The sequence below is a fragment of the Hesperophylax consimilis genome, chromosome 18 (genome assembly GCF_061612785.1).
Source record: "Hesperophylax consimilis isolate HC1 chromosome 18, BYU_Hcon_1.0, whole genome shotgun sequence".
NCBI lineage: Eukaryota > Metazoa > Arthropoda > Insecta > Trichoptera > Limnephilidae > Hesperophylax > Hesperophylax consimilis.
This window is the reverse complement of record NC_142853.1, coordinates 16,638,961-16,654,267: the sequence shown is the minus strand read 5'-3', so window position 1 is coordinate 16,654,267 and position 15,307 is coordinate 16,638,961. Positions and strand designations below refer to the sequence as shown.

At 33.9% G+C, this 15,307-nt stretch overlaps 1 protein-coding gene across 1 annotated transcript; it reads right to left on the bottom strand.

The window, feature by feature from the left end:
* Nucleotides 1–49: 49 nt before the first annotated feature.
* Nucleotides 50–7,184, bottom strand: LOC149415436 (uncharacterized). Its single transcript, XM_089642388.1, has 8 exons — nt 7,013–7,184; nt 6,715–6,837; nt 4,915–5,092; nt 3,825–3,931; nt 3,666–3,727; nt 2,048–2,203; nt 1,341–1,485; nt 50–803 (listed from the first exon to the last, which is right to left on the bottom strand). The coding sequence occupies exons 1-8, from the start codon at nt 7,091–7,093 to the stop codon at nt 549–551; spliced, it is 1,107 nt and encodes a 368-aa protein (XP_089498514.1). The 5' UTR covers nt 7,094–7,184; the 3' UTR covers nt 50–548.
* Between the last annotated feature and the right edge of the window lie 8,123 nt (nt 7,185–15,307).

Here is a 15,307-nt window from a genome sequence, read left to right as displayed (position 1 = left end):
ATCAATACTTTGTTTATTTATTTATGAGTTATAATAACAGAAAAACATTTTCATCTCTCCTGCAATGAATTCCTTCCAAAAGGCATTAGTTGTCAATCGAAAATAAACCCATTATGTCAGTTTTCGGTAAAGAAAAAGCATGTAAATGCAAACGGAGTTAAAGATTATGGTTCCATGATAACTCCTCAAAATGACAATTCTGCACAACTTTAAAAGGTGATATAAAGTCATTAAAAGTGATGAAACAAAAACTAGGTTAAATAGTTGCATATGTAACCTAGTATGTATTTGTTTCATCCCTTTTCATAACTTTATAAAACATTTTGTAGGTGTGTTGAATTGTCTTTTTGACGAGTTATCCGGTAACCAAAGATTATATATATTTAATGCCAAATTGAACTTTAGGGTTGTGCAAGTCAATATGTTTAATGATGTCTGTAAAAAAAGGAAATAAAATTTCCGTGATCAAATCTGGCATTGTAGTATTTATACTGAATGTATTAAAACCCAGTTTCTGATTGTTTACATATTAATATTTGAGTAGATCATCAGTCCTTCTGTGCTTTTTTTTCTTTCTTAACTTTTTTCTTCAATTCGGGACTGGCTGTTTTGACTGCAGCTGCCTTCGGTGATTTCTTAGGTCCGGTAACCTTAGCTGATCCTTTGGCTGCGATGATCTTGGATGCTGTGATCTGGGCTGCAGCAGCTTCCGGAGATTTCTTGGCCTTGTTCTTCTTGATTTTCTTCTCCACAATGACTTCGTCCAATTTGGTAGCCAAAAGTGGTCGCACAGAGGGTCCAGTCTATAAATACACACATATAATAAAAAGATGATGCAATGATTGATAAGTTGTGCGAATGCATCATCATCACAATTTGAATATTAAGAGCACATTGGAGATATGCAGATACTATTATCATATCTAGTTGTTAGGAGTGGAAAGCAAGAGTGGCTGTGTAGGAAACGTGAGATGATAAAAAAAAACACCTATTCACCTTTGGTGCCAATGTCCCACCTCGACAGGAAGAAGATTCAGATACCTAGGAAGCCACATTGGAACCAGAAGACATGGCCAAACACTGTTGACAACCCTGGCGAACATCATTTAAGGGACTGGGATTCTCAGAGAATAAGGTGAAGCATGGGAGAAGCACAATGGGCCTAAGGCCTGAGCATTTATCATTGTCTATAGTGATTATCGTTGCACACAGTATCAATCCTCAACATTGCAAAAGAGTTAATTTATATGTACTTATTGCTGGAGTTAAATGGCTTTAGGGATATCATGCGTGGTTGTTCAACATTAAATTGAGATTGCTTTATTAATATTTGAACTCACTTGTCCGTTTTCCACCAACTTCTTCTTCTTGGGTGGTTTAACAATGGGGGAAACTGGCTTATTCATGCTCTTTTCCTTGCGCTTCTGTTTCTTATTCTTCTTGGGGGAGGGAGATCCCTTGGTCACGGGGGCTGTGGAGGGTTTCCTGAGAACAAAATACAATAGATGAATATTTGATATTTTTCATTTATTTTAATTTTTTTTTATGTAAAACCGTAAGAGTCCCAACTGCTCCCAACCGTCTGGAGAAATTACGGCATCCTCAATTGAGGTATGTTGTGAGGCTGAGGGTAGTGAGGACTGGGAGGAGATGGGGAAGAGGAAGGTGGGGAAGCACCAAACACGGCCAAATCCATTTCAAGCAATGTTTCAATTCTGAATGGTCTTACACCAGGGCGATACCGAGAGTATCTTCCACTCGCTTGTGTTTTACAATAAAAATATTAAATGTTGGCAAGAAGAAAATGAAAATAGCCTTTATGAAGGAAATATTGGAGATGGTTTGAATTGGTACGTTTTAAAAAACAAACATTCAAGAAGTCTGAAAATCAGCAATATGGAAAGGTTCAAAATAATAGATACTTGAATAAATAATAAGTCTGGAACTGAGTGAAAGAAAGGAACAAAAAATTACAAATACCACTCATGATTAACTTGCAAATTCTGTTTTGGTTTTAATGTATAAATGGAAAAATCAGTATCTGTACTTTTTCTTGGCTGCGACTTCACCATCCTTTTTGGGCGTGGGAGGTTGTGCATCCTTGAAAGGCTGGAAGTCGGCTAACTCCTCGGGAATGTCACATGGCTGGAAAAAGTCATAGTCGATGCCCATTGTCCTGAGCTTTGCCTTCATCACATATAACCTGAGAAAAACAAAATATATGAATACTTTTTATTTAATATTTTCAATGCATTCTATCCTACCACGCGGCTGTTTGCATCACATAATACGAGACATCCGCGTACAGGGATAGACGCCGATAGATAATACGAGGGCATTTTCAATACAATCTATCCCACCACGCGGCTGTTTGGATCACATAATACGAGACATCCGCGTACAGGGATAGCTGCCGATAGATAATACAAGGGCATTTTTAATGCAATCTATCCCACCACAAGGCTGTTTGGATCACATAATACGAGACAACTGCATACAGTGATAGCCGTCAATATACCATACCAAAGTTTGTACACGTTTTTGTAATTTTTATGCTTTCCATTCAGTTACTTTAATGTTTTATTTTTCTCCAATACCAGAAGTCACGAATTTTTTTACACAGCAGAAATTCTGGGAATAACTACCAAAATAATTATGTACAGTAGAACCCCGATAAGTCGAACCCTGAAATTCGAAATTTTCCCCTAAAATATACACAGAATTTTTTTTTCATACAAAATGGTTTTTAAATTCAAAATTTATTTTTGCCCGCGCATGAAAATTTGTTTGTGTAATTCGAAATAATTCGATATTTTCGAAAATAAATCATTAAGTTTCGTAAATGTGAATCTAAAAGACAGTCGTGGCGGTAAAACGCCGAAAAATGTTTTTTCACGTGGTTATACGTCGTCCTAATTAGTATTATTATTTTGTAAATCTGAATCGATTATACACTGGAATGTCGTATTTTTTCCAATTTATTTTGAATATCCTAGTTTGAAGGGCCGAGATAATACATTTTACGCGGAAATGTATCGTATTTTTACGAATTTAAAGAGTAGGCCGAGACCGAAATCGGCTGCGAAATCTCGATTTATGCGTAAATATATCGCATTTTTACGAATTTATTTCGAATATCTGAATTTAAAGGACTGGCCGCAACGGTAATCAGCCGCGAAAATAAAGGAATAATTCGTATTAACACGCATTTACTCCTAAAATACTACCTGGATTTGAAGGGGCGGCTGAGAAACTCGATTTTCGGTGTCTTTTTTTCATAAAATTTCGAAAAATTTTACGTGGGAATTTGTTAATTCAAAATTAGATTTTTGATGTCCCGTGGATTTCGAATTAACAAGGTTCTACTGTACTTCTCACGGTCCAGAATACTGATGGAGGGTAATAATGTGGATTGTTCAGTGGATATCTTCAATTTATGACTTAAAAAAGGCAAAATGTTGTTGCTGGGGCAGTTCAGTTATGTACTTAATGTAGTTAATTTGCATGTTGAAGATATATAACTTTCCAATATTCTATAACATATAACGGTGAAAAATACAATCAAAATCATGGGACATGTCAAAAACGCAATGTACAAACTTTGGAGAAAATGCCCACATGCGACAGCTGCATAGATTAGGTTAATATCTTAAATAATTATTTACTTTTTGAGTTGCTGCTTTGCATCACTTATCCAATCCTTGTCCGTGATTGGGCGATTGTGTTTCTGAAATAAAATAAAATAACAGCAATAAATTATTGACATATTTCCAATAAGTTTCAGAAAGATGAACAAAATAAAATAACAAAACTAAACGACTAACCTTTACTGCCTTAGTTCTGTTATCAATACCGGGGCACTTTTTTCCAGCGATCCATTTTTCTCCAGAGAAGAAGGTGGACCTCTGCTTATCTGGGGGAACATACTCGGCTGCAAAATAAAATACATAACACCCGTAAATAAAAATTATATAAAGAATGTTAAAAAAAAAATCGATGCTTCTAGGCGGGTGTCCACAATATTACCAATTATTCATGTACCTCAGTAATCCACCTCTCGATTATCTGACAAGTAATGTAATCCACTGTTATTTTTACTACTAGGCTGGTATCCACAATATTACCATTTATTCATGTACCTCTCTCAGTAATACACCGCCCAATTACCCGACACCTGCTGTAACCAGAGGCAGCTGGTGACTATTGGGTGGACTAGATTGCTAATATTAAATAAAATAGCACTATTAATATTGTACTGAATTTTTTTTATTTTTTATTTATTGACGCCCTATTGGGCTTTTAAGTACATAACAATTACAAATTTCATTTTTAACAACAGTATAAAACAAACAATAGAAAATCGAAATAAAATATAATGATTTCTCATACATTATTTACATTTAAAAAGTGGTGGACTAATTTGGCTAATAATTCGATTTTTTTGTATGACGATTTTTAGGAAATTTCCGTTTTGCCATTACACCGATTTTCTGAAAATCTTTATACAAAATCAAATTCGAGAAAAAAAAAGAAAGTTTTTGGCTACAACATCAATAATGCCATTTTATTTTAATATTATCACTCTATTACTCGCAAAAGTCACGAGCCGCCACTCAACTTAACCCGCTGTTATTTTTACTAGTTGGAAGCGGAAGTGGGGAGGCGATGAGGAAGAGGTAGGTTGGCAGGTACCTGGCTATTCAAATCTAGTCACGATATATGGCTAAAGTCAATTCAAACAATGTTTTTGAATGGTGGTCTCTCATCAGGGCGAGAGTATCTTCCACTCTAGAACTATGTACGTATGTGAATGAAGCAAGAAAAGTGTGTCAAGACAGTTGCGTGGCAGTCTATCCTCTCTGCTTACCCCTACGGAGAAACTGCGAGACAGTTATTATTATTTGGTTTTCTTACCTTTCAACAATCTCTTGTCCATTAAATAATTATTCATTGTCTCCGCGACAATCTCAGCTACTTCTTTATTTTGGAACTCGACAAAAGCATATCCCTTGGATCTGCCGTTTTTCTTAGAGCGGGCCACCCTCGCATTGGTCACCTTGCCAAACTGCTTAAAGTACAGACGCATTTGATCCTGTGGCAAAAAAGAATGTTGTTAATTTATTTATTCAGCAGCAATTTAAAGTTGAACATAAAAAACGAACTTTGAACGTAGTAATTTTAAACATTATGTTTTTTAATTGGCAACTTGGAACTTTTTATTGGCAAATCCAATATATCGATATCATTACATCAGTACTAAAAAGACCTAGCAGAACACCAAAAGAGAATACAGATTGACATGCTTAAATTTGCTATCGGTGGCTTTGACGATGCAGCTGTTATTTTAAGCTAATTTATTTATTTATTGACGCCCTGTACATAACAATTACAAATTTCATTTTTAACAACAGTACCTATAAAACAAACAATAGAAAATCGAAATAAAATATAATGATTTCTCATACATTATTTACATTTAAAAAGTGGTTGACTAATTTGGCTTTAAATTAAATATGTCAGCGACATCACTTAGTTCATTGCCCAACCTATGTATTCTTTCTAACACAGAATTCGTAGCGAAGTTATTGTTGTAGAATAAAATATTCCGTCTAGTATATTTTGGAGGTATATGTAAAGATAGCAAATTTATAGTGTCAGGGCAGTCTAACCTTGAATGAACAATTTTATATAATAAAAGGAGATCAAATATTTTTCGCCTTTCAGATAATTTCGATAAGTTAAGTTTACTGCGTAAATTGACATAATTGATTTCAATAATAGGAATACCAATTTTGAAATTAATAAAACGTAAAAAGGTTGGTTGGTTCTGACAACACGATGCGGAGTTTCTCTTTATCTAAACTTCGTAATAATCTTTTCAGCATACTTTTCAACAGTAATTTATTAGAATAAAATTGCATTACACACAAGTTAGTTCGTAATGTATTTTTTAATGGTCAAGAACAAGAAAATTTTGAATCTGCGAATGTTTGAAAGTAATATTCGGATAAAACTTAACCAGTGGACTGCCGATGGGTCTCTGGAGAACATGCGAGCATTCTAATATTATCCTTGTTGAAATAATTTTGGATGCGATTTTGACCTTAATGCTTCGAAAAATGTATTGAAAACCAAATCAGCATTGTTTGGGCTAATAAAACATTAGGTTCCATTTTTGATTTTCATGAATGGCGCCTCTCTTAAGGATAAAAAATATGGTAATTATTGGATAGGGCCTGACACGCTTATTACGAATATTTTTTATAAAAAAACTTTATATTCGCCTTAATTACTATAAAAGAAAACTTTTTGCATTTCGGGCGGCAGAAAATTATGCATTTTGATTTTCAATTGCGTAAAACCAAAATTCACTTCGCGAATCGATGCGGCGGCAATTAGCTGCCATTAGGTACGTCACTGTTATATTTTTCTGTTTTGTTCTCCAGCCTTCAACAGGTTAAACGTCACTCACAGGGGGGGAAATATTATAATCTACTTGGAAGAGTAGATTGTTTAAATAAACAAATATTTATGTGAATATAGCTACTTTTCAAACGAATTACAGCGCCCCATAGAAACCGAAACTGGTCTGAAAAACCCAGGCAGCAACTTCCAAATACTTGTGGCAGATGCAAAATAAATTAAAGGGAATATTTGAATTAAAAATAGTGCGCTATAAAGGGAAATTCATGAAGCCAAAAGCAATGAACTTACTTCGTAGAATCCATGAGGAATGTGTCCAATATAAACTACGCCTCTATCTCTGGTGAGTGGCGTATTCGGGTTACTTGATGATGGTTTAATTTCAATCCTCTTTACTGGCTTATCTTTGCTTTTCTGTAAACATAATAAAATAGTTTTTTCAATATAATAGCAGCAACACATAACAATATTATCACAGTTATACTTCACGATACATTAAACAATAGCAAAATAAAGCAAACAAAATGATAATTTAAACATAACCACAAAAAGACACGCTATTAAATTCAGTATTATGTATAATATTCACCTTTAGCATTTTTTTGATGCCTTTGACAGTCTTTTCAAACTTCTTCCTCGATTCAGTTTCGAGGGGTACATTTTCTTCCATCTTTAGGTCTTTTTATACAATTAATTCGAACGAAAACTTATAAACGCGGCAGAAATCAATCCAGGCAGCGCTAACGAAATGAACCTTCAAAGCTGACAGAAACACGTGTTGTGTTTGACAACCGGCGATATTAAGTTAACTTCAGGTTGGTTCTGACAACACGATGCAGAGTTTCTCTTTATCTAAACTTCATGGTAATCTTTTCAGCATACTTTTCAACAGTACCGCACTGGAGTGAAAAGCCACAAAGGAAAGAGAAAAGCGGACCTTTTCATTTGCAAGGTAAAGGGGAATGGGTTTTTGTTTTTAATCCACATTGAGAAAACCTTCTTTTTTTTTAATCATTATCTACAATCTCGAAACTTTTAGGCACAGATTACACTTTGTTTCAACAATTACTACAAGAAACAACTTCATTAATAAGTTCTTAGTTTGGGTTAATTAAGTAATTTATGGGTATTTAAATTGAAACAATACTTTAGCAGGTGTCGTTCCATACAAAAAATCTCCAAAATGGAGGCAAAGGGCTCGTTTTATAAGTTAAATTTTAAACATTGAATTATAATGTATGTATCTTTAACCCATTTATCCCAATGTAAATCGTTGTTTCTTGTGGTAATTAAGTTGAAACGAAATGTAATATCTATAATCTGTGTTTATTAAAAGTGAAGCGGATAGGAAAATATTTACCAAAATAAATTAATATAAATTTATAATTCAATCACTTTGATTTGTTTGATAAAAAGAACATTCTCCTTAATTTATCATTGTTAACCACTTCCTCTCCATGATTTACGTTATTTGATTACTAAAGACGGGTTGTTTCACAAAAATTGTAAAAATGGAACCAAAAGTGGGAAAACTTAAATGGAACCTTCACAGCACTTGAAAATCAGCTTTGAAATTTGATGAATTGTTCATATTCTATGAAACAACCCATCCTAACAAATTCTGTAAAACAAAGCATCCTAACAAATTCTGTGAAAAAAATTATCCTAATAGTTGATTTTCATTTACTCAATAATATTATGATTATTTCATCACATCATAGGTAGATAACTAGAATTACTTTTACGTGGTTATTTTCTTAATATCACAAGGCAGGTACGTACTGATTCAGGGGTTTCGCCAGCTTCCAAGCTAACAGACACACAGACAGGGACAGCTTAATTTTTTATAGAGTTTATGGGGAAGGAACAATGAAGAAGTCAGAATAAACTAGAAACGTTTACATACAAGCTGACATGCACTCGGCGTTGCGTGAGTTATGAACAGGGCTGTATTAAGCAGGGCCGGTCATGAGTCAAACGGCGCATGGCGCGAGAAATTTTTTGGCGCCCCCTTGTCAGTAGACGCCTGGGTATGTGATCACTGCAAACAATAATATTCGGATGATTTGTATTTTTGTGCAGCGCCGTTTTTATGAAAAATAATCTCAAGGGCAATGTGTAAGGACTGTATATTATCAGCTCTTTGGCGTCTTGGCGTGAGTGGTTAATTTATGCGCCTTAACAATTCGGCGCCCAGAGCGGACTGCAGTCTTGGGAGATATGCAGCGCCGGATATTGAGTGGGAGAAGTTTATTATTGATTCGTTGATATTATTGAAGAATTTAAAGTATTAAAATTTAATGATCCTGTCCCGAAAACATAATAATTCAAATTATAAAACAAAAACACATCACAGCTTTTTAACCAAGAGTCGTACTCGTCAAAAACATATATTTCCGACACAAAAATGTTACACCACTTTTGCACAACATCATAACATATATCTAGGGGAAAAAATACTTCAACAGCCTACGCGAAAATATCAGAACAATCGAAAACGATAAACACCCACTAAAAGCGATTAAAGAGAAATTCAATGTAAAAACACCAAAATGACGAACCCAAGCAAGAGGATATAAATATGAGATGATCGAGAACAACAATTCACCGATCCGCAGCTGAAAACTTAACCAAACATGTTAATTAATTATGAAAAAGTATTTTCTTATTGCTCACATTGCATTTTTTAACTAAGAATTTACAGTATTACAGCAAGTAAGTACCTACCTAATTTACGTCAATTTTTCTAGATAGATTATAATTTTTTTAATTTATTTATCAAAGGAGGAATAATCAACAAACGAACTTTTTTAAAACACCTTTGTCTACAACCAAAACATCGTATGACGATCTGTATTATAGGATTCAGATAACACAAATAAACATGCTTTGTCACAGATTAGCACCATTAACTTGCTTACTGACCAATACAACGCAGGGGTGCCACAAGCAGGACCAGCCCTTAGCCAAACAGCGCCTGGCGCGAGTAAAATATTGGCGCCATTTGTCAAAACCAATAGAAGCCTAAGTAGGTGATCACTGTTTTCAATAATATTCGGATGATTTGTATTTTGGTGTAGCGCGGTTTTTATGAAAAATAATCTCAAGGGTGATGTGTTAGTACCGTTAGGTATTATCATTTTTCATAATTTTACTGAAGGGGTGCATGTGCCTCGAGTATTAGAGGCCTGTGGAACTATGGCATCCCCAGCAGGAATAAGTGAGGAAAGCGAAGGGAGTTGAAAATTAGTTACAACTACCACAAAGACATGGAAGAGCGCCATTTTTTCCATGGTATTCCCAAATGGGGTAGATATGTGGTGTGGGTGAAGGGAGTGGAACATGAATTATTGCATTCTCAAACTTACAAACTTACAGGAAAACTTAAACGTACTGGAAAAAGGCCCCGGGCAAAAAAATCTAGGTCGAAGGGCAAACTAACAAATGTTTTGGATTTCTATTCTTCGGAGAGTCACTATCAATATTTATACAAAAATCCTTTAGTATTTTATTAAACGGAAATATTTAAGAATTCTTTAAAACGGAAACTAAAACATATTAGTTTGACCGGCTAGTAGGCGAGTGGACAAATGCGTCGGATTCCAACTCAAACGTGTTTTCGAAAATCAAATGCATGGAGATCTACGATTTCAGGCGAGTGTAAGTGAGACGGAACACTGGGCGGTTGGGCCAATTGGAACATTTGTTTCCATACAAATTTGTATGGAATGCACTTGTAGTGTTATATTCTTTATTCTATGACCTCTGATTGTTACGTTATTACCATGGAGGAATAATTACTCATTCGTTAGAGTTAAATGATGTAAAATATTTTTGAACATTCGTGAAATCGAAACAAACCTCCTCTGATTTATATAATAACATTTTCCACGGAAACTCTTCTACAAGTGACGGGCAACAAAATTGCAATCTTTTTAATCTGTTTTTGTCCCCTCTCAAACGACAAACATTTCCACAACTAGTGTAAATATAATCAATTATAATAATATAAGTTCAATACATCTGAATTCGTTGAATATGAATACACCCTTAGAATGTGAGAAATTAATCCACTTTTTATATTTAATTGTGCTGAACAGCTGTTATCCCTGTCACATTACTGATTAGACTTTCTATTTGGAAAAAACGCTTTTGTTACACCTGGTTTTAAGAAGGGGTATGGGTACGATATTGAAAATCATAGGTCTATATCAAAACTATGCGAACTAAGTAAAGTAGTGGAAAAAATCGTTTGTGACCACCTTAAAACAATGTGTAAAAACACAATTATCAACCCCCAACAATCATTGAGTTTGAGGTGATTTTCTCACGAAAACGGTGCTATACAAATAATCCAATCATTATTATTATATATAAATAGAATCTACATTCCTTGCAATATCAGTGTGAAATGCTGTTCCTGTGCGGGAAGGAGGAAGTAGGAAGGGAGGTGTGGCAGCTGTCGCCCGAATCCTTCCGACCGCGAACGAACTCAACGTACAATCCGAAGATGACCGGCGAACGCGCGCCGTCGCCAAATGCTCCACAAGTCAATTTTCACGACTACTGATTATGGTAAAACCCTACTTACCGATGAAAAGTTATACCATTGCTTTCCCTACATTTTCCTGTACGACCTGTACAATATCTCAGCGTGCATATCGACCTGTGCCCGGCGAGCGCTTGTAACGGCTTGTAACCGACCGCATAAATCAACTATCTAACCGACTGATGCCCGAGATATCTCACATCGGACAATGATCCGATATGCGTGACCCATACTTCGAACGCCAAAGCTGTCTCTATCAATATACCTCATTGCCAACACAGTTTTTTTCGATATACTTTTTCTATATAAGAACTGCCTTATTGATTCACGAGCTCTACTATAAAATATTGCATTTCGTTGCCCTGAACGTAATACCAGATCCAATACTTTATTTTACATACAATTCAAATCAAAATACTCGGACGTACCTGCAAAACTTACAATACCCTAAGAGATATTGATATTTTCTAGTATATGCTTAATTTTTTTTAAAAATCAAATTAAGCTTGCAATGTACTTAAACCAAAACAATTCTTTTTTATTGGTCGTCTATCCTTTTCATAATTATTTTAAATATCGGCTTTCTTCCTAACCTAAAAAATGGAACTTAACTGGTATATTTTATACTCAACATATGGCATGTTTCCTGAACATACTCAAATAAAAAATAAATATATCTTTGACTTAGGTTGGGATGTTTCATTACATTTATTTGATTTAGGTTGAGCTTTCTATTATAAAGGGTGTCCAGGGGTAAAGTGCATATCAAAGGAATATAACCGAACAGCTCAACCTGAATCAATGATATAAAGGGTGTTTCTGCTATCGTGGTACGAGAACACAACGTCAGATGGAATGCAGGAAAACACTTCTTCTTGACATATAAATTTATTAATTCACAATATAATTGCAGAGGATCTTATTTTCCTCTGCTCAAACTTAAACTGAAAGAAATAAAGGTCTAGTTTCCTTTATTCTTCATGGTTTTCTCTAGGTTTACATAAACCTAGTAATTATCTCACGACTGACTGCGTAGGTACGCATGTACCTACCAGTTATTTCAACACTAGCTCCTGCCTAGGTACGCCTGTACCTACCAGTTATATGAATACTGCCCTTTTTCTGGGAGGTATCTGTATTTAAACTAAATTCTTGAAGGACATATTACAAAAATAAAGATGTTCCACCCGCTCGTCGGAAAACAACATTCTTAAACAAAAAAAATAATGCACTTAACTATCCTAAATAATACAGACGTGACTTAAACAATACAAATATTTTAAAGGGATTATTTTAAGGGAGATGAAACTTTATTTGGGGCTTTTATTACTATGGGACAGGGGTGGGAAAGATATTGGAAAATATTTTTAGGCATAATGGTTTAACTAGGGTGATCATAAAATAGAGAGCGAACAGCTCTATTTGAAAGCTGCCGCCGCTTGAAGTAAAATGTCACGAATTCTTAAATCATAAATGATACACAAACAAGACAATATTTTTTTATAAAAATACCAGGCCAATGAATTGTTTTATTGTAGGGTCGAATCTGCAAATGTGGGAAACTACACTAACTTTGAAAATACGAACTGTGAGAACTGGCCTGAAGGCGATCCAATACCAAGTAATGCAAAATCAGATGTTTTTGGTTTGAAAATTTGATTGCTTAGAAATACTACAGATGCTTTAATTAAATACTGCAAGTAGAACACATCTTGGGCTTGTCAACAATCGATCATTTTTTTGATAAGACCTTTTATAAGCCTAGAAAAAAATAAAGTATCAGGCCTAAAAAAAACTGTCTAGTGCAAAATATCCCATTTACAAACCCATTTTCGGATATTTTTTTTGTTGTATAATGTGGGAAATTCATTTTTTTATTTGATAATCGAAGGAAATTTTCATATTTGTACCAGAACTTCACAAAATAAAACAAAATATGCATTTTCGCGTTGTTTATTTTTACACGAATATCGATCGATTTTCGGGGAGGTAAGCATTGAATTTGCCATTGTGAAATAAACTCTATGTCGTCTGCGTAAGGGTTCCACGCTTTTGTATTTAGTTACCGCCCGGCGCTGACGGGGTAAAGACGTTCTTTATCTTAGTGCCGCTCTGTTCTGTGAATTTTTTTCAACTAAAATCAGTTTACGTGTAATCGTTTTTTTTTAATTCCTAGTTTTATACAATGGGGAGGAAAGATAATAAAAAAAAACTGGGTACGCTCAGTGGCCTAAAACAAAATACAAAAATATGCTTGAATATTTGGATTAGTTCAAATATTTTTTTTCATAATTAGGTACGTAGAAACGTTTAGAAATCAAACAGATATATATATAATAATAACACATATACATTGCAAAATGAACGCACAATAAAATAAATTACAATCATTATTTAAATATACAAAAAAATTATTATAAATCGGTCATCATCGATTATAATTATCGAACACGATTAGACTATTAGGTAAGATATACTCATGGAGTAGGAATTAATTTTTAATTTTCGATGCATGCAATGTCTTTTGTAATATACTTATCTAAATGTTTTTTACAGGCCTCTACGCAATCTTTCCTTAAAAAAGATTAAAACTGCTGTTTCAATAATTCCTAATTATAATTAGGTATTGTAATTTATTTAATTTAGTCGATTTATATGATAATACTATTTAAAAAACAACCATGCAATAATTTATTATTACTTCTTTCTGCCAAAAATATGTAAATAACGCACCTGAACAAAACAAAGAGTAAAGAGTGTAGAGTGTAAAACCAATTTCAAATTTCGCGCGCTTTTGCGTACCGAAGCGACGCACAGTGGTAAAATTTAACGAAATTTGGGACATATTTAGTCTTAAAAGGTTCCAAGGGTTAAGTTTATTACTAGGATTGTTATAAAGTGGTCAATTATTGTCAGTTCACGCATTACAGATTGCTTGTGTTTTATTCTAAATGGTCAATGCAGGTTTTGGAATTGTTCATTTTTCGAGTGAGTTCATTTATAAGGCTTAAAAAAGACCATGAAAGTCCTTAGATACTTTTTTAGGGATCACAATTATCCAGAATAATGATGTAAATCTCCAATAGGACAAACTTTTGATCGATAGATTGATACCATAGTTGATTCCTTTCCAAATAAAATTTTGAGACAATTGGCATTTATTATTGTGATTTACTTCACCTCGGATTTTATTTCATTTTTATGTTTATAATTTGTCTTTGCGTAGCATTTGGTTTATTTAAAATTAAATTTGAGTAAGTATTTCATCCAACAAATTTCCAGGCTTGGAGATTTTTAGTTTATTCCATACGTAGTAATGCAAAATCATGTGTTTTTTGTTTGAAAATTTGGTCGCCTAGAAATGTTTCAGATGCTTTAATTAAATACTGCGAGTAGAATACATCTTTAAAATAATCGAGTATTTTTTAGATCAATCTTTTTATAAGCCCAGAAAAAAATAATGTATGAGGCCTATCAAAACTGCTTTAAAGATCAAAATCTCCTACTTACGAACTTATTTTTGTACATGATTTTATTGTATAATGTGGCAAATGAAGTTATTTATAAAATGATTAAAAAAATCAAATATTTATGTCTGAACATCCAAAAAATAAAATAAAAGGCACTTTTTGGCCATGTTTTTTTCTTGCATAAATCAAAACAGGCGCATGGTGTTAAGCGGGAATTTAAACCTTATCGCCATCTAAGTAAGGGTTGTTATTGGTAGCGGCTCAATTTAAAATATTACACGACGTATTGCATCTCCTTAAAACACGGCTTTGCTACATTCCGTCCATTATTTAACTGCTAACAAAATGTTTGCATTAATGAACACTTCTCCTCCAACCAAAGCGAATGATTCTAATTCTGTATTGTAAAACATTACTGTGATGTTAATGAAATGTTATTCCTATTATGTTGGTATAGATAACCTACCTTATATACTAGGACCCACCTAAAAATTTACTTAATAAAAATTGTTGCATAATTTTATTACACAAACTGTACAAATTTTAAGTAGATTTCTTTCTTCAAGACCCGCATTAATAAAACCCTTCCTTGAACCTCTTCCTTAATCCGCCCCGCAACCCTGCCCAACCAGTGGCGATATAAATATATATATATAAATATATACTAAACAGCATATATACCATACAACATATATATATATAAATATACAGACAGAGGCGCTTTTGTGAGATGTCACATAAAAAAAACGAAGAGTTTAAAAAACAGTTTTTTGTGCCTCCTGCAAAATTTGATAAATGGAAGAGTTATGCATTATGCCGATATTATATTATACCGGATTTTTGACAAATTTTACCAGTGTGCGTT

Coding starts and splice junctions, on each gene's coding strand:
- LOC149415436 (XM_089642388.1), bottom strand. CDS start 7,093: ATGGAAGAAAATGTACCCCTCGAAACTGAATCGAGGAAGAAGTTTGAA. Junction 3,932..4,914: donor GGACAAGAGATTGTTGAAAG/GTAAGAAAACCA, acceptor TTTATTTTGCAG/CCGAGTATGTTCCCCCAGAT. Junction 3,728..3,824: donor ACAGAACTAAGGCAGTAAAG/GTTAGTCGTTTA, acceptor ATTTTATTTCAG/AAACACAATCGCCCAATCAC.